At 39.8% G+C, this 24,765-nt stretch overlaps 1 protein-coding gene across 2 annotated transcripts in view; it reads left to right on the plus strand.

The window, feature by feature from the left end:
* The window catches only part of SLC39A11 (solute carrier family 39 member 11), a 343,895-nt gene extending 321,509 nt beyond the window's left edge, over positions 1–22,386 (plus strand). For both annotated transcript variants that reach the window (XM_039325473.1, XM_039325472.1), the window contains exons 8-10: positions 16,655–16,753; positions 19,048–19,206; positions 20,842–22,386. In XM_039325473.1, coding sequence (XP_039181407.1) covers positions 16,655–16,753; positions 19,048–19,206; positions 20,842–20,920 — 337 coding nt within the window. In that variant the 3' untranslated portion in view covers positions 20,921–22,386. The remainder of the gene's footprint in view (positions 1–16,654; positions 16,754–19,047; positions 19,207–20,841) is intronic.
* The last annotated feature ends 2,379 nt before the right edge of the window (positions 22,387–24,765 follow it).

A 24,765-nucleotide genomic window follows, 5' to 3' on the forward strand; every position in this document is an offset into this window, starting at 1 on the left:
AAGAACTTTTTGTCATAGCACAAGACCAGGTCCAGTCACAAGTGACACCTTATGCACCAAAGAAAAAGAAGAAAAATATTCCATTGTAATATTCTTTGGGCTAATGGTAAAAATCTAGTCTTTGAAGGAGTGTGTGAAACAAATTATACTGGGCATTATTCCAAAGAGATCTAAATGATTTTACTTAATCATATAAATTTGACATTCACCCAATTATACTATCTTTTCCTTCTCTCTGCTATTGGCTAACACATGTCTTCATATTATCTTAGCAGATTTCGATTTTCTTTTTCAGATTTGAAAAAATGTGGTTTGCTAGTCCATGTACAGTAATTTGACAAGTATGTATACTTTAAAAAAAAATAGATGGATTAAGATTTTCACTTTTCTACCTGGATTTGCAAATACAGGTAGTACTTGTTTAATCTGCACCTATTCCATTCAAACTTATGATGGCAGTTAACGAGAGGTATTTACAACATATCCTTGTAATTGCAAGCATTGCAGTATCCCTCCATCCCCTTAAAGAGCATGATAATGTTGTTGTTTTCATTAAGATGGTGATAATGCATGGAAAGAGAAATGAAGCTAGGTGAATCCATAAATCAATGCTCATATGTTGTCCTACAGTAAAGCTGTAAGGCCAGGACCACTCCCAAACTATGGAAGCAGTTTATTATTGAGCCACTGGGCTCAACAAATTAGGCCAGCCTTTTCGACTGACTCCGGAATTAGATGGATGCACATGAACATCTCATGTCTGCAAAGAAGACCTCTAGGTTGAGGTCTTCTGAGGTTGATCTTTTTTTCTGCAGCACATTTGCTTTTATTTATTTGAATGTAGCTTATCTTCATTTTAAGTTGTCTCTGATCACTGTGGCTTTCAAGAGAGGGGTGTAGTGACATTTTCAATGCCTATATTTCCAAGTTTTTATCAGGAGAAGGAAAAAGCAAATCAGTAGAGTGCAAATTAAAGTTGGTAGTACACACAGAGACACACAGAGATCACCTGCTAACAAACATACTTACTTTGGCCCTTTGTAACCAAAATGAAAATAAGAATTTTTTAAAGTTTCTCTTGCTTCCTGAAAGGGATTCTTTTTTTTTTCCCCTCAAATGGTCAAGTAGTGGCTGTTGGCAAGAAAATATAAATTTGCCTGATAAAAGACACTGGAGAAATGACACTCAAGATTACCCACAAGGAATGTGCAGGAGGGACTAAGAAAAGTTGACCAGATTCTGTTTGTTCAGCTGATTAACTCAATAGGAAAGAGACCCTTCAGAGTATTTTTATAAGAAATATATCCAGTTGGACAAAAATCAAAATGCTAGTTCAAATGGTGGACTTTCCATTCATTTCATCTAGGATATTTTTGTACAATTGGTGAAGAATAACTGCATTTACAGACATTCCACACTTCTATCACTTTTTAAAAGGAAATTTTACTTAGAGTTTTCATTATCTTTGACTTCTGCCATCAGTCTCATAGGAATACCCTATGTGCCAATATTTTTTTCTTAAAAAATAGAAGTAACAGAAGTATTTGTTTGCATATATGATTCTGGATGGACTCTTTTAAATACTTATGGATTTTGTTCTCAGTTTAAAATCTAGAATGATATTAACATTCCCTTGGATCTTAGTTCCACTGTATCTTGTATGCAGCTAGACCAGTGGTTCTCAACCTGTGGGTTGGGACCCCATTTGGGGTCGAATGACCATTTCACGGGGGTCGCCAAACAACGCAGTCCGCCATTTTCCCCCCCTTTTCCTTAGCTGTGCTACTCCCTTTTATTCTACTGGCTTTTGAAAGCCAATAGAATAGACTCTCTTGAATAGGGTCTAATTCTATTGGCTTTCAAAAGCCAATAGGAATTGTCCAGGCTGTCTCTGCCCTACTGAGCCCGCCAAAAGTCCCATTCTGCAAACGGTGCTGCACCAGTTGAGTAGTCCTCAACTTACGATCAGTTGAGTAGTCCTCGACTTACGACCGGTTGGGGGTCGCAGCATTAAAAAGGTTGAGAACCACTGAGCTAGACAAAAGATGCTGTGTATGCTTTGAAAATGTTTCTGAAGAAGCACTTCAAACCTCATGAGGTAACTGCACCTCTCTGCATAAGGCTTAAAAAGGATGCATCTGGTTTAAAGAATCTGCCAGTAAAGTTAAGGCAACTCGGCTGCACTTGAATCTGACTCTCCCCTGTCCTAGTCCACCTCCTTAAATACTGTACTGCTCTGGGTCTCTTTACAATTGCCTTATTAGGCTATAACCTGAGTCCAAATTTAGGGTGCAATTTGTGTGGTTGTCTCACTTCCAGCATGGGAAGCTGAGAAGGGCTAAGATATACTTTACATGGAGTCATAAATCATAACACATTTGTATTTTAAATTTTGGATTGTTGGATTATGGAAACCTAATCATTGTAATTTATTTAGTAAATCATGGTCAAGCAATCCATGCCTTAGCAGTCTGTATGGTCAGTAGGTTAACTATAGCTTCATAGGAATCTAGTAAACTCCATGATGATGTCACAGCATATGTGACATCACTTGCCCCACTTTGGATGCCCATGAGTAGTATGCAGCTGCCCTTGTGTTTGGTTTTTCTGGTTGTTACTAGTTTAAATGTATAAAAATGGTTTAACTGCATCAAAGCCGGATCTTGATTTTTTTGCAGGACAGTTGGCTATGCAAACCTCCTTTCTCAGCCCTCTGCTTTTATAATCTGTTCCCTACCAGTCCACAGAAGGTTATTTTTTAAAATGAAGGGTTTTTTTTTTAAATCTAGGCATTTTTTTCCCAGTTTGTTAAAGGTTGACCTATTTTTGGATTGGATTGGATTTGGATTTGGATTTGGATTTGGATTTGGATTGGATTTGGATTGGATTGGATTTCTATACTCACCCATCTCACCAAACGACTTTGGGTGGCTATAAAGATCGATCTAACAAAACTAATTTCTTAGTAAGATATTCACTGGCTATTGAGGAATGCTGCTTTCTTCTAATTCAAAAATGCTTTTCAATTCCACATTCGGCATATACAGTAACTCTTTGAAAAGCTAGCTGGCCTATCCCTATCCAGAGAATGAAGTCCCAGCTACATGAGATAAATACAGTATACCAACAAAGAAGAGGTTGTGTTGAAAATGAGTTTAAGGAATGTGTTTATGATTGTGACTCAGATAACAGAGGACAAAACATAAATTTACAAGTACTATTGAAAATAGTTTAGAGAGACAAGGGATTGAATTCTGTCTTCAGACCACCCAGTTTTAATTCACAGATGTGCTTTCTTTTCTATTGAAATAAAATATTTTAATAACCTTTACAAGGCTTTAAACCTCTATCCAACTCTAGACCTTCTTGGGATCAATGCTGCTGCATCATTAAATTGTACTTTGTGTGTGGCCTTGCCAATGCTAACATGCAGTTTATACTTTGAGGCGGGAGGGGGGGGGAAGGCATTTCTAAAGAGCTAAAGGCAGCAGACTTTCAAGGAAGGTTCTTTTTAAAGCAGTTCCAAAAATAGTATGAATTAATATTCGACCTCCAGCTTCCCTGCCTGGCCTGGCTATTGTAAGGATTTATTTTTTAAAGCAATGCCACAAAGAGTAGAAAGATCAATCCAAAGCCAGATAATTTCTATTGGGATAAGCAGAGAACTGCTTAAATACCGTGTTTTCTAGTTCTCAATCAATTAGGAATATTTTGATTAATCTTGCTACGTTACTTTTTGGACTACAGTCCAATGCGTGGCTGGCCAACATGTGGCTTGAGCGTCACATGTAATGTGATGATGGGTAAGTTCAAGTGACTAAATCCACTAACGGGACAAAGATAGATGGACACACTGTTGTTCATCCCTTGTTTTGACAGATATCTGTATACATCTGTAGGGTCTATTCAGTAGAGCCTCTGGTACATTTGCAGACAGCAGGTCCCCAATTCAGTGCTTGGCATCTGCATGGATGAGTGGAAAAGAGTCTCATCAGAATTTCTGTCTAAAGGCTGTCAATCTCTGTGGCAAAGTTTTAAATGAGGCGGACTAATGGTTCAATTAATGCAAAGATGAATCCTGTGTGTGTCGTTTCAAGAATTTGTGGTTGAACCATGCTGGCCAGAGATTTGCTTACTACTGGTCTAGAATCACAAGTACAAAATATAGGCACCTAATTGCAAATGGCACCAGTGCTATTTTATGGTGCTGCTTTTCGTAATGAAAGACATGGAAGCAGTAGATGTGCCTTTTCCTAATTGTGGCTTCCTGTATGATGCTTTTATACTAATCCAAGTTTTTGAAAGCAGCTATTTGACTATGAAATAGCTTTCCATGGAAAACATTATGGTAGAAATAGTTGGAGGCCTGAGAAAGCAAAGCTAGGTATAAAAACAAGGTATTGCTGAATTGGGTTTGGTATCTGATTAGACAGAAGGAGACAGCCTCAGGTGGCAACTGTTGGGGCAGGAATGGTATGGAAAGGTTGGAATAGATGGCCACTGATACTAAATGCTAGAGGGAGGACTAGTCAGTAAGTATAATGGTGTGTGCGGATGGCTTTGGGAGACAGCAGGGAGAACTGCAGACTGGATAAGCAGCATTTAAAAATATCTCAGTTAGAGTAACAGAATAGTTATTCTAATTCAACCCCCTACCCAAGCAGGAGACCCTATACCATTCCAGACAAATGGCTGTACAATCTCTTCTTAAAAATCTCCAGTGATGAAGCACCCACAACTTCTGAAGGCAAGCCATTCCACTGGTTAATTGCTCCACCTGGGTGATCTGCGGCAGGCCTTGGAGGCGGGTGGCCCTGTGGGTGGAATGGGGGTGGGGCAGACGGGGCAGAGGTGGAGTAGGTGGGGTGGGGGAATGGAGCGGGGGCCAGCGGGGCAGTTTTTGGGCACTCAGTCTCTAAAAGGTTCGCCATCACAGTTATAGGCCAATTTGGTCTTATTCAACATAAAAGTTCCTTGAAAGGAAGAGGAAAATATTTGTGAAAAAGATCAAGGGCCAGGGGTGGGTAACTCAGAAACCACCAGATATTTACACCTATAGTTAATGATGAGAAGATAAGTGATTATAGTGGAAAGCATCTGGAAGATACCTCTTTGGCCATGCTGCTTCAGTGAGTTTTTTCTTCTTCAGGTCTCCTGGGTACACTAGTCAAAGATGGCCTAGAGCAGTGATGGTGAACCTTTTAGAGTCCGAGTGCTCAAAAAACGTTCCAGCCCGTCCCTGCTCCACCCCCTGGCCTGCCCACCCCACCCCCAATCCCCAACCCCGCCCCACCTACAGGGCCACCCACCATCTCCATGGCCCACCGCAGCAGATTGCCCAGGTGGCCCTGCAGCGCCATGGTAGCCGTGTCCTCTGCCTGCTCCCCGCAGCATCATCTGTGTGCAATGGGGCACGAGGGCAGAGTCTTGTCCCTGCTGCCCGGCTGCCAAGTGCTTGGCTGCGCTGCTCCGCGCGGGCTGCACCTGGGGGTGACTCTCCTCCGGGGGGGCTGCTGGGGAGGAGGGGGCTACTAGAGAGGTGGGGCTGGGGCGACAGTGCATGTGCCCACAGGGAGGGCTCTGAATGCCGCCTCTGGCACAGGTGCCATAGGTTCGTCACCATTAGTCTAGATCTTTCCCAATCTGGTTCATATTCGGTTATAGAACTAAGAAAGGTTTGGTTATACTTGTGGATGACTTATCCACAAGGATTTGGGATAGGGATGGTGGATCCATCCTGGCTTCCCTGAATCTCTCAGCAGCTTTTCATACCGTTGACCATAGTATCATTTTGGACTGGCTGCAGAGGCCACTATTCTCCAGTAGTTCTCCTCCTTCCTCAGTAAAGGGTATTTAACTGTGTTTAAATTAAAATTAAATGTAATTGTAGTTCAATTGTATTGCAAAATATATGATATTATCATTCACACTTTTATTATAAGAATCAATGTTTTTATTATGAAAAAATAATAATTTTGACAATTTTGTTTTTTAAACGTGGATTTAATTCAGTGTATAAATCTAGAAAGAAACTTCCAGACTCTTGTGAGGCAGAACTGGAAAAAGCTTTGATAACATTTCTTTCAAGTTCTTTTTCTGTGCCTGTCTTATGCAAGAGAGCAGACCTTTTTTTTTTTTAAAAGGGACTGGGGAGGGGAACTTTGCATGTTAAGGCAGCAGGGTTTAACAGGTAAGGCAGGTATGGGGAAGTGCTCAAGGCTTACCAGAGGAGTCCTTCCCACCTGCAACCCTGATCAACACCTTGACAGGTAACCAGAGTGGGAAGCCATGACGTAATTGTAGAAACCCTAAACAATCGGCCCTTTCATGGCAATACGATAACAATCAAACAGTATGTTAAGGTCCCAGCCATTCAAGAATACACATGCATGTAGGGAATTGAAGCCAGAGTGAAAAAGGGCTTGTTAAGAATATGTAGCCTACTTTCACAATCAGCCTACCAAAGAATAGGCCTTTCAAAACAAGGGTTTAGGCTTACAGAAGGCCTTCTGTGCCTTGACCTTTCAAATACATGGGGATGCCAAATTCTTTTCTTTGCCACTTTTTATAGAAGCACAAATAGAGATCTTCAAGGTGAGGCCATGCCAGCTGGCAAATAGCTCTGTTGGGTTAGACTGAGGAACCAACAGAAAGATCCCCATTTAAGGTAGGCTAATGCTTATAAAATAGGAAACTGCTTAATATCTACAAGCCAATTACACAGATACAGAGCTGGTTAATCAAGGAATAAGGAATATAGCAATATCACCACCTCTTTTTCCTTTTTTGAGTACATACTGAAGAATATTCAGCAGTACCTGCTTTTTTTTCCCCTAAGGCAAATGCTTGTTTTTAGCACTGATGAGATAATACCAGTACAGTATTATATAAAAATACTAGTATATTTTTACTGGTATATTTAAAGTATACTAAAAATAATATGAAAATAGTGTATGTTATGTTTACTAGAATATTTACTACTATAAAAATACTAGTATAATTTGGATTAAGAATATGTAGGGTACCTTTGTGCCTTATCTGCAGAAAGTAAGCCCTTTAGAGCAGGGGTCCTCCATCTGGGCAAACTTTAAGACTTGTGGACTTCAACTCCCAGAATTCCTCAGCCAGCAGAGCTGGCTGAGGAATTCTGGGAATTGAAGTCCACAAGTCTTAAAGTTGCCCAGGTTAAGGACCCCTGTTTTAGAGCAATGCTTTAGGTTTCCTGCTTGGCCTTTGGTCGGGGCTCTGAATCTGTATAGGACTGGGCCCGGCTGGTACCTGAATAACAGAATTAGGGTGGGAGTAGAGGAGCCTGGACAATTGAAGACACTTCCTGGACTTCCAAGGACAAACCATTTCTATCCTGTACCCAACAAGAAACCAAAAGCCCCTCATGGAGGTGACCTTGATGTCGCCAGGAATCAAGCTTGCTTTGAAGAAGAATTCATTACTACACTATTTCTTTAAAAAGCATTTACTTAATTACTACCCTACAGGCTGTGTCATAAAATCAGGACTGTTGGTGATTAAATTGCTAAATCAATTGTGGTCTGAAAAAAGTCACCTTTTTTAAAAAAAAAAAACTAGCAAGAATTGACATTGTATCCATATGCTCACAATGACCCACTAAATGGAACTCCTACCAGGCCTACTTAAATTGAAGTGGTTGAGGTTGACAATTTATTTTAAACCATTAATGATATCCCATTAAATCATTTAATGATATCCCATTTAATGATATCCCATTTAAATCATTTAATGATATCGCATAACCTCTATAATTGATTTCTAAGGCTGACATTTAGATTCTTACATGAGAATTTCAGAACCAAACTTATTTGGTGTTTTTTATATATATATGGGGGGGGGGTTTAGGGTTACAATTTAAAGACTACCCAACTTCAAATGACTCTGGGCAGTTTACCTTCTAAAAAAGAATATTTTTAAAGGAAATGGAACATAGCATCTACAAGACAAACTAATAACAAAAATATTGTACAAGCGTTCAACCACCATGCTGCTTGAAAGCCTGGGAGAACAGCCAAATGTTTCAATGACTTACTGAATGTCACCAGGGTGGGGAATGTCATCAGGGTAGTAACCAAGTAAATCTAAATATATTGGGAGGGGGTGTTATTCCAGAAGGTGGATGCTGGGAGGAAGTCCCCAGTGGCTTAATTGGGGACTTTGAATTGAATTGCATCTGGAATGCAGTCCCTTCAACTGTTATTGCATTCCAGGTGCAGTTCTGATTCACTGGGCAAGCAAAAGCTTACTCTTTATATGGAACTCTTAGCAGAATAAGCTGCATCCAGGTAGTCCTCGACTTATGACAGATCACTTAGCAACTGTTTGAAGTTACGATGGACCTCCCCAGGGCTACTTATGACGAGGATTTGAAATTCCTACAGCTTCCTTCCTCCTCCCCTCCCCTCCCTCCTCCCCTTCCTCCTCCCCTCCTCCTCATGTGATCATATTTACAACCATTTGCAGCATCCCAAAGTTACATCACCATGATTTATGACATTTTTTGCCAGAAATACGCATTTACTTCCAAAAATGGCCATTGTGGACTATGGATTCCTTAACAACTGCCACTTTCACTTGACAACCACCACAAAAAAGGTAGTAAAATTGGGCACAGTCACATGGTGACTCACTTAATGACCACCACAATTTACAACTATAATTTCAGGTTCAATTAGGTTGTAAGTTAAAATAATGAGTTGTGATGTATGGTCCCATTGGTCTTCCTCAGACTTTCCTCTGTTGGCCTCTTGGAAGAAGGACAGCTCATTTGGTAGCAGAAGCTGCCTAACAATTTCTCCTCCTTTATCTTACAGGGCCATCAGCCCTGGACTCTATGAGTTTGTAATTTAGATCAGAAGTCCCCAACCTTTTGGGCACCAGGGACTGGTTCCGTGGAGAGAGGTTTTTCCATGGACCGGAGGGTGAGGGGTTTTGTGTGCTGCCTGCATCCCACATCTGGGGCTTTGCTTGTTTGTGCGGACTGGTTGCTGACATGCAAGAGCGAAGAAACAGAGGGAACGTCATCTCCATTTGCTGCTTCTGTTACCATCTAAATAAGGGGTCCCCAACCCTCGGTCCTTGGACCGGTATCATTGCAGGTCAGATGTCAAGTACTGTGAAATCTGATTTTTTGCATATCATGTCTAGTTGGATATTGAGTAAGAGGAAATGGGAGTATTCAAAAATAAAACACAACCTGCAGAGGAAAGAATTGAGTGGTGCATGGAGATCAAAATTATCTTATTTGAATTGTTCTAATGATATTGATAAAGATATACTTTTATATCTTTGGAATAACTTTATAAAGCTGCCCTATCTGACTACATGTTATTTATTAATTTAGATGCTGTTTTTCCTTTCCTATTTTGTTCTTATTCAGAGTTTGCTCCTGTTTTCTAATGTCTGAATTGTTTTCCTGTTTCCCTGGTGTTAATATGAATTCAGTTGGCAGCTGTTCTTTTCAAGGTGTTGTTTGCTGTCCTGGAAGTGTGAATTTCACTTTGTGCAATTTTATTAAATGCTGCTGCTCTTCAGTTTATTGTAATGCTGTTTATATTATTACACTGGGCTTTTGGTATGTGCTGTGAGTGTGTGTGTGTGTTTGTGTGTGTGAGGCATTTCTTTATAACGTCCATTTCCTTCGTCTGCCATGTGAGAGAGCCTTCAAAGAATTTCTTCCTAGTTCTTTATAATGGATCTTTTGTTTTCCCGTAAAACTTTGGTGGAATTGTGATCTTCCCTTGTGCAGAGTTAAGAAGCAATCATAAAATGAACAGATGGTATTTACATAGCACCAATAACAAAAAAGTTCTTGTTCGGGCATTTTAAAAGAAACCTCCTTTACTACATTAAACATACCATCACAAAAGATACTTTCCCAAGGTTAATGTGTTTCTGTGCACAACTGAAATAGAACTCCTTTCTCTGTCCCACCATCACTGGAAGTTGCATATCATGAAAAGGACCAGGGGAGCACCCTCTTAGCATTAGAAGCTCAATTATAGAAAGTCAGGCAGTTGATTGATAGCAATGTGAAACTTATTTCATACCCAGATTTATTCCTAGGAAATGTTGCTGGTTCTGGATAAGCACAAGATAGTGTTCTTTCCATTATCTTAGCCTTTTAAAAAAATGTGGTGGCTGGTATTGAATTGTTTTTTTAATGGTACCCTCAGTCTGAAAATTATATTATAGCTCAGGTTCAAAGTATTTAAATAAATAAGACAACCTGTACATCAGTGAACAAGCCTACAAGAACAAAGTAATTTTGGGTGCCAAGTGTTTTGGTAGTAGGGTATTGGCTTCTAGGCTTAAGGAAACCCTGAATAGTTCTCCCTTTGGTAAAAAAAAAAAAAAAAGTACTGTAGCCTTTTAAGAGTCAAGAGATTCTTAACAGTAGGATTTTTTTCCCTACTATTAAAAAATAAGGAAACCAAGATTTCATTTTCCAGTCACACATCCCCTGAGGAAATTGATCTTTGCACTTTTCAGTGTAGTTTAAAAATGCATGAATAGTAATTCCACAAACCTATCTTCCAAAGTTTTATTCAACCCTAATTAAATTTCAAGAGGTACTAGAGTTACAGTGATTGTGATTGTTGCCCCCAGAAGGAACTCTTAGTTGCATGCATGGGGGGAGAGTAGTCAAAGGGGTAGCCATCTCTAACAGAGCAGAGACTCCTCCTTTAATTACTGTCGTGTCCCCCATCTTGACTATTTTTAAATTCCACTCCCACCCCCGATGCTGCTATCTAAATAGTTGAGTCCTAAGCAGCTTCATGGAAAGGATGGGGCTACAATACTAGAAGATCTAAAGAACTCGTTGTAGCACTATTGTCTACATTTGCTAGAATCCTCTTTCTTAGGTTCTAAAAAATGGACCCCAAAAGATGAACTCCCTAATGCTATTCATTTCTAAGAACTTTGTTCCAATTATGATTTCCCAGGAGACATTTTAAAGAACAGGCTAAGGGTCCTCACTCATGTTGTGGTCAGAGTAGCCACAAGGAAGAGATGCTTGCAAATAAATCATTGAAGCAATTATATGGCCTTGTTCATCTTTGCCAAGGTGTGTCTTACCTTCCTCAGATTCTCTGTCGGAGGAAAGGCCCTACCTGGGTCCTGAATCACTAAAGAGCGAGTCCAGAAACCTGCTTTTGCTACTCTCAAGCTAAGAGAGTAGCCTTCATAGCCTTTATCCTCATATTTTTATGCTTGTATTTCCATCAGTTCTGCTTGATCTTGAGCTGTTGAACTTAAGAAAGGTGCCCTTCATTTACCAGTAGCATCTGTCTCTTTATTCTTTTTACAATTAAATTTATTCTGTTTTAACAACAGGTTTGGCTTACTGGCAGTTTTCATAATTCTGGGTGTGGTAAAAGAGACATAGAGCTTGATGTATTTTGGACTAATAGCCACAGTGAAATTCTTTCCAAAGGTCTAGAACACTGGCAATAAGTGGGACTTTAAAATGTTGGCAATTCCCTATTTAAAGAGTGTGTGTAAATTCCGGAAAGCAGTTCCATTTGAACATGCCATCGGTTGCATTATCAGACACTCCCCGAAAGTCAAGAAAAGGAACATCGCCCTGCACAAATGTATTTTCCATTCAAAAGTAAGACCAAGAAGGATAGGCATTGTTTGATTCCCTGTTTCATCAAGATGGTTAAAGCACATAATTAGCTTAGCTTTTCCCTAATTCCTTTTGTTTTCCCGTTCAGTCGTCATCACCTAACTAGCCCATCCTTTCTCTACAGAACAAACCAAAACAAAGATTCACCTAATTGCTCTTTCTTTCTTTCTTTCTTTCTTTCTTTCTTTCTTTCTTTCTTTCTTTCTTTCTTTTCTTTTTTTTTTTTTTTTTTTTTTTTTTTTGGAAGGCAATAACTAGAGCAAGGTCAAGACAGGCTTTGCCTTCTGGTAGGGGAAAGTGGCAGTCTGTGGTTTGTTTTAGCACAGTCTCTTCCATCCACATTTCTCTCTCCCACTCATTAGTTTGTTGTGGTTGGAGCTAGTAATAGCTGTTTTGTGCTAAGCAGAGGCAGGGGAGGAGGGGAGTGTGTAGACAGCAGCTCCCCTGTTTTCTTGAAAAGATGATTTTCCCTCCTCTCCCTTCTTCCCTTGATTCTCATCAGTTTGTCTCGGCCTCCTCCCTTCTGTCAGCTGTTAAAAAGTTAAGCAACAGGGAGTGATTCCCCCCCTCTTCCATCCTGAGTCTTATTTTGCTAAGAGAAAGCAAGAGTTTAATTTGTCAGAAAGGATCTCTCTTGCAGCTGTTGAATTTTCCTTGTCTGAAGAATGAAGCCCCTCTTTGTGAAGAGATGGGAGGCTCTCGGTAAGGGAAAGAACAGAGAGCACAGTAGGAAGCCCTGCTGTTTTTCAGAGGGGAAATCTCCTCCAGGGTAGATCTCTAAAGCCACCAAAGATGGAGAGAATTGCCCCTGGTGCTTGCACAACCTCAAAGATATATAAATAGACCTACCGTATACTGTACTCGTAGGTGGCATTTCTTTTCAATCCGCACATCACGCAAGGCACCGCCCTTTTGTCCACTGCTGAGCTCCGTTGATGTGTTAGAGACTGCCCCAGAGCTCAAGTGTTCCATCAGTTTTTCCCATTCGCAATTCCCTGAAGAACAGCAAAAAGAATGTCCTTTATATAACACAGTTGCCTGCCCAGATGAGCTCTGTAAAATCTGCCAATATTTTTTTTTCTGTGCTATACATGCTGCTAAGTGAGATTGAAAATCTTATTGGCCCGATCCTTTAATTCAAGAATAGATTTGCCATATCCCAAATAATATACGTAACTGTACAGAACTGGCCATCCAGTCAGGAGAATGGGGCAAGTGTATACAGGCAGAGGTTGTACATGTAAACTGCACACAAGGTACCTTTAGGGAAGGTAACTATGCTAACCTTTCAACATTATTGTAGATGTAACCTGGTTGGGTTTTGAATGGTGCAGTTGCTTGGCTTCGGTTACTTGGACTGAATAATACTGTAAGCGTGTGTGGCACAAGAGGGGTTACTACAGGGCACAACTGAGCCTTGTAGGTAGAGCCTTGGAGAGAACAGAAAGATTTGCACCCCTCTCATCCAGAGCCTACCCTATGGTGTTGTTAATCCTTCATGCTTCAGAGCAGCAAATTCCATCATCAAACAGGGAAACTCAAGAAGAGAAGCTTAAGTTTCCTTCCAAATTCCATTTTAGGAAAATTTTGCAGGCAGGCATCCCACCATACAGCAAGTGGCCCCAGTTTCATAAGCATTCATTCAGCAGCATCCATGCCAAGCACATAATGTAACAGGCACTCTTTTTCTCTTATACCACCAATGCTGGAATGGAATGAAATTCAAACATTTGCTGGTAAAGCTCACTTCTTATTAATACACCCTTCTGTTCTATGAGAACAATCGGGCTGATTCACTCAACATTTTGTCTGTAACCTTTCAGAATTTAGCTACTTTTAATCCCCTGACTCTTTCTTGGAAAGTACCTATAGGGAAGTAACATTTTATTATTCCAAGAACAATCATTTTCTTTCCAAGAGTTGGTTTTTAAAATATATCTTGTTACAGTTTTAGAAGCAAAAAAAGTGATAAAATTGATTGATTGTGAGGGGTATGGGACCGTAATCTCAGTTAAATCATAAATAGCATGATAGCATTATTTTGCAGCATTGTTGTGTTATAAGAAAATACTTGTCTCCGGATTGCGTATTAATATTTGTAGAGATGTGTCTGAGAAATCTATTCTCACTTTCCCTCTTCTGCTCTCCCTACCTGAGTGATCCATCTCTGTTCACCTACTACTGCTAGCCATTATTGGTAGCCCATTCTTAGCTTCATTTTTTTTTAAATGCTTCATGTTTAGATACCAGCAATGTGTCTTGTAATGGAAATATGGCTGCCAAAACTGTGTTCCTCTGAAGAATAGAAGCAGTGAAAAGGGTACAAGGTACTACTGGTGATGGAAAGGAAAGGGCAGGTACATTTTATGTGCATAAAGCACTTTGCAATTCTTTGTTCATTTATCCTTTCAGTAAGCCAGAAAAATAGATTCTGCAGAGATTGTGACTTGCCCAAGCCCACCCAGTGAGCTTTGTGGTTGGAAAGAGATTACAATCTAGGTTTCTCACATTAAAATTCAGTATTGTGTCTACATAACCACATTGCTCTCTTCTTGCCTCTTCAGATGAAACTTGCTCAAATTCAAAGCTGCATGTCTATTTTAAGGACAGTTAAATCTTGGTGATTTGACAGTCCTAGAAAAATTATGTTTCTACTCATCAGCAGTTAAGCACTGAATAGATGAACTGTTAGATGCTTAGGTATCAACATTGGTCAGCTGTTTTTTTTTTTTAACTATCAGTTGTAATTTGTTACTCAATGTTTAATAGTCCATTAACAACTTTAAGAAGCTTATTGTATATTGTAGCCATTAGATTTGTTTACATATTAGAAGGTTTCAAACCCAAGAAATAAATTTTATTTTATTAAGCCTGCATATTCAACAGCCAAATTAGAAGATATAAGGCATAAAGTAAGTGGATGATTTCTTTCCTTTTGACAAAGGCATATGTGTACATTCTGTTTTCAGATATCCTAGCCTTTTCATCCGTTAAGCAGTACCACCAATATTTTTCTTACTTTCTGAATGTACCCATATTACCTTCCACCTTTTAAGAATACAGATACTCTACTCCAGACATGTCAAACACAAGGCCCGGGGGCCGGATGCGGCCCACAACATGGTTTCATGCAGCCTGCGAAGCCATCCAGGAAACAGTGAGAGAACGGCCCCCGCTGCCTTGGCCCTGGCCGAGGCCAGCTGGGAGCCAATGTACAATTTTATGGTGGCCATCTATGCTGAAACGTATTCAGTCTTAGCTCCACAGGGCCATTTGGAAACAGTGAGGAACCAGTCCCTGCCGTGTTGGCCCCACCCCCTGGGCGCACGCTGGGGAGGTGTCACCCTTTGTGAGGAATGAAGAAATGTACCATCGCCTGAAAGTGGCCAGCAAATGGCCCTTGAGTACTTCACATATCTGCCTTCATGGGCTCCAGGGGAGGGGTTTCAGCAGGCAGCAGGATGCTCTCCTCACAGCGCTGAGAGGCTAAGCCAGGCGGTGCAAATCCAAAAAGAAGTGTGCTACCACTCAGCCCCCAGCCTGCCCAATTTCACAATGAAGAGCTGGCCATGCCCACCCAGTAGACCTCACCCACTCCAGCCATGCCCACCCAGTAGGCTGCGCCCACCCTGGCCACACCTACCTGCCCCCCCAAGGACAACCACAATGCTGATGCGGCCCTCAGTGAAATTGAGTTTGACACCCCTACTCTACTCTAAGTTACAGTGATGAAAGTTGTACATGCTTTCCTCAGTCCAAAAATGCAAATCTGTATTGAATAAAAAGAAGAGATGTTCAGCCTAGAATGTCAAAGACATCAGATTTTAGAAATCGCAGACTGACATGCAATCTACTCAATTCTGTCTTAACCAAAAAAAAAAAAACCCCTCACAAACCAGTAATTATCTGGACAAAATGTACACTAAAAAGCATATTACAGAAGGTTGCATAAAAAAGGCATATAGAAGGGGCAATTGTGGTCAAAACAGTTTTTATTTTTCAAATAAAGGGATATGTAAAGCTGTGTTTTAGGACAGGAATGGAAAACCTTCCATCCTAATCTAGCTACTTGAAACCCTCCCCCCCTTTCAAAGTCCCCCCCTCCTTTTGATCACAAGTAGTCAATCAAACTCTATCTGAGCTGCATTCTTTGAAGAAAGAAGACTGATGCAGCCGAAGTAGAGTTGAGCTCTCTCAAGAGAGGCAGACATTTGATATCTGCAACTGTTGTAGCTTTGGGAATGATTGATGTGGCTTGCTTGATCACAGAAAATTCTTCTGTTCTGTGCTGGTGTTTGGAAAGTGTTTATAATTCATATATGGACACTCATGAGTGTGGTATACTTTTTAAGAATGTGAGGAGCTCCAGATTCCTCTGTTTCATTCAAGTCTACTCTGCATAATTTTGTGATTCTCCACCTCTGAGTGAATTTTAAAAGGAATCTCTTGAAGAATGGGACATTTTGTTGTCTATGTTTATGACTTAGCTCGAAATACACTTTTGGAGAACGGAGCAAGGTTAGTTTAAGCCTCAATATCTCAGTATCTTTTGCCCTGTGGGAAAAAAATGTGCAGTGTATATTAGGCAACATTAGTCTTAGCACCTTTCTTACCACTGTACAATACACCACTGCCATTTTTTTCCTTTTGTTGTGGGGGTGTCTTTGGTGTGTACTTCAGCTCTTTGGAATTCAATAGAGTTAGCTATTTTAAGCTTGCTTCTTTTTGACAAGTTTTCTCTCCACCCACCTCTATGTCTTTTTGCCTCCCAGAGGCATTGTTAAGTTGAGGAACACTTTGAAGATGAAAATCATGAGCTGGATGCCAAGCATTAGTTATTACATTAGGCCTCAAGGGCTAAAAACATTGACATTAAAGAGATGTGTTTAATCATAAGGATTTCTTTTCCAGTAGGGGACGATCCTCGTAACTTTCCCCCATCCTTATACAAACATCAATGTTATATAAATCTGTTTCATTTTATTCGTATAGGAATTTAGCCATTGGGATTGGCATTCAGAATTTTCCAGAAGGGTTGGCCGTCAGTCTTCCCTTGCATGGGGCAGGATTTTCAACATGGAGAGCATTCTGGTAAGCAAGTCAAATTGTTACTCAGGTGTATCTTTGTGTTTTCTTCACTGCTGTCTGCTTTAATAGTAGAACGAAAATGCATAAAAATGGCTTTGAGTCATATTATCCCTTTAATGCAAGGAAAATGCTGCTATTTTTGTTGGTAGCGCTCAAACTTTTTATTCAGTGAGACAGTTTTGTGGTCTCTAAAGAGCCTGTTGTGCAAATGGAGTTTTCCTGCCAAATATTTTCCAATTTCATCCAAGGCACTGATCCAAGTTATTTACTAAAATGAAGATAAAGGGCAGCTGCAGGTGATGATCTGAACTTCAAAAAAACCCTGATAGCAGTACAAACTCCTCTTTTCTATGATGCTCCATGCAAAAGGAATTACTTTTCTAGTTCATTTCTCCATTGCTTAAACTTGGTAAACAGTACAAATGAGGGAGAATTTGCCATTTTTTTTTATAGCTTTTGCTGCCCACAAATGAAATAAACTGTTGGGTCACACCGGATTTCTCTGCCTTTTATTTACAGCGTTGAAGAAGAGTGAGGCTCTGCTTGCTTATTAGGGCATTTCTTGCTGTCTTGTAGGGTGAAAGCATGTTTTATCATGTCTTCATGGATAAGAATAATATGAGCAATAGGAGAAAGTTTTCTTTAGATATGCCATCAATTTTGGGCTTTATTTTTACTGTCAACTGATCCAGACCTGATCAACTCAGGAAATATTTGTGGTAAAGTCAGAGAATTGGGCACCTTCCAAATGTTTTGGATTTCATCTATTAGCACCAATCAGCTTGGTCAGCACCAAGGAATTGTGAGAGTTATAGTTCAAAATACTCAAAAAATACTCAGTTTTCAACACTGATCATAATGCCCAAATTCTAACGCTTCAATAAGTCTCTGATGAAAATACATCCGAAAGGGGCTTCCTTCAGAACCCCTCGATGCTTTCCTACATTTTATATAGATCCTGTAATGCTGCTTTATTTTTCCCAGGTTGGTCTGTCATCATATTAATTTCCTAATTTTTGCCCCTTTCCCAGTTTTATCTAACAGAATTGCATTTGAAATTTTGATTTTTTTATTCATAAATAAACTTGAATTGTAATAACTGGAACAATCATACATTCTCCAAAGCCCTCAAGTTGCTCTCTCATATACCCGCTGACGTACCTGCATGCTATACTAGTCAGAAACCTTCTGGTGAAGAGAAGGGGCTCAATATCACCAATGTAATGCCGTCTAGATGTGTTAGGCCAATTGCATAAGAATATGCAGAGAAAGTGCGTATAGTTAAGGACATGGTGATCCCAGTTGCAATGTATGGATGTGAAAGTTGGACCATAAGAAAGGCTGAGCGACAAAGAATTGAGGCCTTTGAACTATGGTGCTGGAGAAGACGCCTGCAAGTCCCATGGACTGCAAGGCATTCAAACCGGTCAGTCCTAGAAGAGATCAACCCCGACTGCTCTTTAGAAGGCCAGATCCTAAAGTTGAAACTCAGATACTTTGGCCACCTAATGAGAAGGAAGGACTCACTGGAGAAGGGCCTAATGCTGGGAAAGATTGAGGGCAATAGAAGAATGGGACGACGAAGAATGAGATGGCTGGATGGAGTCACTGAAGCAGTAGTGTGAACTTAAATGGATCCAGAAGATGGTAGAGGACAGGAAGACCTGGAGGAATGTTGTCCATGGGGTTGCGATGGGTCGGACACAACTTCGCAATTAACAACAACAACAATGCAGAGAAGGTGAAGGTCCTCACTGGCATTTTTAGATTTCCTAAGTGATGTGGAATCTTTAACCTCCTGAAAGTTTTGTAGAGAACAAAGTGGACCAAGTAAATAAGGAATATTACACCCTGAAGCAGGAGACAGGGGGAGAGAGAGAGGGAGGGAGGGAGGGAGGGAGGTAGAGAGAGAGAGAGAGAGAGAGAGAGAGAGAGAGAGAGAGAGAGAGAGAGAGAGAGAGAGAGAGAGAGAGAGAGAGAGAGAGAGAGAGAGAGAGAGCTGCCTGATATTCTCATCTTTCCCCCATAGCTTTTCATCACCTCTCAGTCTAAAGGAGGGATGATATCCTAGATGTTTGCTCAAGAATGACTTGGAGAAGCTTCTGTTTGTTTTTAAAGGCTGATAAACATCCCTGACCCCAGAGAAGAACTTGGCAGAGAGAAGGGAAAAGAGCTGGGCTTATATTGACTCTGAGTTGTCCAAAGGGTGGCAGTTGAGGAGGGAAACAATCCAATGCATGTAGAAGGAAAAGGATCCTCTGTCTCTTGAATGACATTTTGCTCCACTTGCTTTACAGGTATGGGCAGTTAAGTGGCATGGTGGAGCCCCTAGCTGGCATCTTTGGTGCTTTTGCCATGGGGCTAGCAGAGCCTCTCCTCCCATTTGCTTTGGCTTTTGCTGCTGGAGCAATGGTGTATGTGGTGATGGATGATATCATCCCAGAAGCACAGATCAGGTGAGGACCTGGTTTATTTGCATCTGATCAATTTTAAAATCCTAGAGGTCTAATAATCTAATCCAACTCAACTGAATGAAATTTTTTCTTAGTCTAGTTCTAGTAAATAATCATTATATATTTTTAATTTAATAATAATTAGTAATAACCAGTAATTAGTAATAATCTACTTAGTAATTAGTAATAATCTACTTAATAATTAGTAATAGGTACTACTACCAATTAGTAATTGATAATATACTTGATAATTACTAAATAATTAGTAACACTATTTCTAAATAGTAATTAGCAATAATCTACTTAAATTATTACCTTTTTGCTGATCCTGTATAGTTGACCTTCTACACTTATATCCAGAATACATTACTGAAGCAGCTAGGAGCAGCAGTTAACTGAAAAATCACAACTTTCATTAGTTTGAGGATCAACTTCTTCAACACCTGATTGAACCCAACTAAAAAAATCAGAAATTATAGTCCATCTTCAGTAGACTACTTTATTTTGGAAGGATACACAAGTGTTTGTTTTCTGCAGTGGTAAAAGGAAACAACCAGAGCCTTTGTGACCAGTGTATCAGAATCAGATGGGTCAGAAATGGGTCAAATGGTAACAATTTCATTACCAGCTGTCAAAGCCAAACACTTATATAACGTCTACAGTACTGCAACTTCCACATCTCTCCAACATTGTAGAAACCTTCTATATTTAAAAGGACTGTTTTGTCTTCAATTCTTACTTGATCTTACTCAATAAAGAAAAGTGGTTGCTTATGTATAACTGCAGCTCTCTAAGTGGCCATCTTGACTTCAAAGAATCCACCTAACCTCCTCATTGAGGTCTGAGGATATCTGATAATTTTCTGACATGAGTGCTACATGTCAGGTAAAACTCCTACTAGAAAATCATAGGCTTTGGAGTATATCAACAGTAGACTATGCAAGTGTGGAACCCAATTGTGTAATTTCACAGATAACTGTGAACCCAGTCATTTCACAGGTAGCGATGTGCATGTTCAGTTTTATATTTGTTCTGGTATAATGGCTTAATAGTAACACAAATTGATTCTGAATATTATGGTATCAGTACTCCAATATCAACGTATACTGTACTGCAGGGGTGTCAAACTGCCAGCCCACGGGCCGGATATGTCATCCGGAAGCTGCGCTCACCCCATTGCCAGCAATGGCAAAACTGTCCCAATATGTCTCGCAACGTCACATGATGTCTCGAGTTTGACATGTCTGCTGTACATGTCAAACTCGAGAATCACTTCATGGTAGCAAGGAAAATGTTTGTGTGCTTAGAATGAAGTATCCAAGCAGGAAATAGTATTTTGTTACTTTGGCTAAGCCCCAAAATTAATATAAGGCTGTATGGTAGATATACTGTGGTGAAACATATAAAACACACAGATGTCCTGAAAACTTTGAGAGCTAAATATTTAAGAATCAATTTATTCCTTGCAATATGAACTGCTTACACAGAAGGAAAGGTAGAGAAGCTTTTAGACGTAAGTTGAGCACTTTAGGAAATCTTTCAGTTTCAAGAGGGAGATTTTTTTTAAAGTCCTATAAATTCTAAAAGTGTCGTTCTTAGCAAACAAAAAATGTTATTGCTTTTTCTTTTTCTTTTTAGTGGCAATGGGAAGCTGGCTTCCTGGACCGCCATCTTAGGATTTGTGGTTATGATGTCCCTGGATGTAGGACTTGGATAATAAGAAATAATGCCTTTTTTCAAATTGAAAATGCATCAAAATGCATCAAAACAGGAGAAATTGCACAGCAGAAATTGCAGCTGGACTATTATATTTTACATTATTGTGTGGAATTGAACTGGTATTGATTTAATTATATTGATTTTTTAAACTTGTCATAATATATATGGAGATGATCTTGGGAAGCAGGTTCTTTTTGTGCATTTGTTCTTTTGCCTCTAATTAGTTCTGTTTCTTCAAGGCTGTTGGTTATGAAACATAATCATGAGTTTTAAGAGGTTTTTTTTTATTCTTCTCATTGTTGAGGCAGGTTTCCATAAATGTAACTGTCCAGTATGGTGTATAATTGATGGTCTTTGCTGTATGTATTGTGTTGTATGGAACAAAGTGGGACAGCCTCAGAAACCTTCAAGGCTTATAGTTTTCTATTGACACACAATGAGCTACAACACAGGTGTGTTGAGTCTTTTCTTCAGGAATTTGGAAATATTTACTTTTATAAGTTGCCGAAATAAATTGTTTTTTTAAATAATCAAGAGCATAGATTAGATTTTAGGAGATTTACTTGGACAGCAAGGCTGAATTGTTAATGTGCCCTTTACACATCCTGCACTAAACAGTTCTCAGCAGTAAATCTCTGCAGGTGGATCAGAATTTCTTGACAATGTATAGTTTGTTCTGCATTGTCACTGCAAGTAAAAAAAGACAGTAGTGTTTTGTTTCATTGTTTAAACCAATAATAATAAACCTGTTCCAAACTTTTTTCTACCTTTGGGGATCAATGGTAAATGGTCTTGTGTTTAAAAAAAATGTTTTGAGGAATTGCACTGGATATAAAGATGGCATGACTCAACAAAGGTTAATATAAACAAATCATTTTTTCTAACTATCTGACAAATCTGTCATAAATGTGTGCCAAGGCCCTTGTATAAGAAGATAATATCCACGAGGCTGTACAGTCTGAAGGACTAGACAATTTTACAGATCTAGCAAGAGAACTTAGTATATGTATGGGATGTACCTTTGACTCAGGACTGTTTGCTTTACATCTCCAGTATTTATTCTTCCAAATGAAGCCTTAAGAATTGTGCTTGAGATCTCTCTTCCCAGAGGTTACCAGTGGGGTTCATGCAAATGGATAAATACTGCCAATAGTAGCCCCATTCCTAGCCTATACCATAGTGGTAATTAGTTAGGCTTTTCTGATAATTCTTAGTGTCCCAGGAGAGATGGAATATTAGATGATTGTTTCCAGACCTAAATGAATATTCTAGAGTAAAGCTTTCTAAGAGCCATGCAACTTCCATTAACTAACAAGTATTCTTGAACAAAATTAAATTATATAGAATTGTTTCTTCATTTTGACAAAGGGGTTTGTTATTATGCACAAGGACCAGTACAGAATGATGTTTGTAATTGATTTTTTCTTTAAAAAAAAATCTGAATAAAAAGGGATCAATAATGTGTGTGGGTGTAATGGGCCAATTCTTTATTCTTCTACTTCCATCCCACTTACTTTTTTCTGACTTGCCAGACTCTTCAGCAACCTTTTAGTATATACTACTATTCAGACTCAAATTAATTCGAGTTTATCAGACCTTTGATCTCTCTGCATGCTGCATTTGGTAGATATTTTTATTATAAAAATATAAGCCAGTATCCTTTTAATCAACGTAGTCAAGCTGATTCTACCCATTCATATTGTTTACTGGGATTGGTAACACAATTGCTTGAAATATCAACCAGTCTGCTTTCCAATCTATAAAGGATGCATTGAAGAGTGAGCCATTCTTATTAGAAAGTCTGCATTTCTGGCACCAGAAAACATCTGACCTTTCCTTTCATGATAGAGCCATGACAGATGTTACCTACTACAGTATATTTCTTGCTCTACCTCAAGCTGCAAACTGAAAGCCTGTGAAAAGAATTTTCTATCAGTTGCACCCTTTGAAATGCCTATCATGTCTGTAACATCTGGTAATCTCAATTTGTCCTTTCATAACAAGTTAAAAGCAATCTACCATTAGGAGTGTTGGTCTTAGGGAAGGTTAAGGCTCTAGGGATCTTGAAATCATTAGGGCTATTTGTCCTGTCGTGGTTGCTTTGCAGAACTTCATTAATACAGAAGGCTTTCTGGGACCACGTGTTTTGATTTCTTTTGATAAGTTAAAGAGAAATGCTTAGGGGTTTCTAAATAAAGCAACTCCTGGAGGTCATCCAGCGATGCAGTGATATCTGGAAGATACTGGAAGAGTTCTGGCTGATTGTTTTTCTTCAATTTCTTCTTGGGATTTTGTAGGAATTAAAGGTGGAATTGAGAAAGGAAGTTTGGGGGAACCACTTTGCTTCTATTCACAACATCAAAATCTGACCATTTTGCTGTGGAATTTTGAGATTGTGATTTTAGAGGTACAAATTGCCCAGTAATATTACAGAGTAATAATTAATGAAATGTTCTATCATAGACTTTCAGTTCATCTCAGTTAATAGTATGTTTGAATGGGGTGACGTGTTGTCCGAGCCCCAGCCCTTAAAACCGGAGATAAAATCAGGAGAAATCCCCGAGGTTGCTTGCTTGCTACCTTATGTTTTACTACCAGAAGGTCTGGATGTGCCCAGCTACAACTTCAGTCACTTCACAGAGATGACAAGAACGAGATTTGCTCTAGAAGCAACATGGGGAATAACTTCTAGCCCTGCCTCTGTAGACCAACATTCCATCCTGCTTCTTGGTTAAACAAACCTGGCCAGAAATGAGCAAAAGAAGAGGGTTGCAGCCAGCCTGTTGAAGTGCCTTCCACGCTGTTTCCTGTCCTCTTTGCTCTCTTTTTGCTGCTGAGTCAGTGAGGAAGTCTGTCTGCTTCTACCTGTATGGCTCTCCCTGGGCTGAGGTGGAGCTTCTTCCTCAAGGGACCTCATGCGGCTACTTGGTGTTTACTCATAAGGTGGGGGGGGGTTGGTGGAGGAAAGGTGCAGCGCAGTGTGGTTGTGGTTTCTAGGGAGGAGGCAGGAACAAGAATAGCCAAGGAGAGCTTTGCACGCAACTAAACAATAATCTTATTATTATAACTGATGCCGTAAAACAGCACAAAACTGACAAGGGCTCTCTTCATGCTGGAGCTGGAAGAAATGGTTGTACCTGAGTCACTGCTCATAAAGGCAGCCTGATTTCACCTGCTAACCCAATCTGTTCCTGGGGGTGGAACCCAAAGACAAAATGCTTTCTGTTCATAGTTGTTGGGGGTTTTAAGTTGCTCTTTGTTAGGTGCTTGGCACCAGAGTAGCAATTAAAAGTGAGACACGCAGAGGCGCCTGTCTCCCAAGTCAAGGGCAAAGGTTCTCTTGATTGCAGCATTTTAGGACTGTCTCCTGTATGTGATTGTAATTAATAATAGCGGATTTTGCCCAGGCAATATTAAAAGTGGCGTCAAGGAACAGGAAAAGGACAGTGCTTCATTTAGAGTAGAGGTACAAACCCTTGGTGGGCAACACTTAAAATGGGAGGGGGGCCCTCAGTGTCACCAAGTAAGGGAAATTGGGGAGAAGGAGGGAGGGATTTTTCTTTGTTTCTTCAATTACAGTACGCCATTTTTAAGGCTTGCCCCTGAAATAATGAGAACTTTAAGTAATAATGATTAGAAGGAACTTGGCCACAAAAACAGAATTTGGGTTGCATTTTGCCCTGGAGCTACCAGCTAATCACCCCTGTAAATGAATGGAAGGATTTTACAACTTGTATATATACTTTCAGAAAGGCCCAGTGTATGGTTTGTTTTCAATGGGGAGGCAGTGATATCGGAGGACTTTTGCCACCACTAATTGCATTTGGTTAGGGAGAGGGTCTC

This window comes from Crotalus tigris, unplaced genomic scaffold (assembly GCF_016545835.1).
Source record: "Crotalus tigris isolate CLP2741 ecotype Arizona unplaced genomic scaffold, ASM1654583v1 scf7180000024337.5909745, whole genome shotgun sequence".
Taxonomy (NCBI): domain Eukaryota; kingdom Metazoa; phylum Chordata; class Lepidosauria; order Squamata; family Viperidae; genus Crotalus; species Crotalus tigris.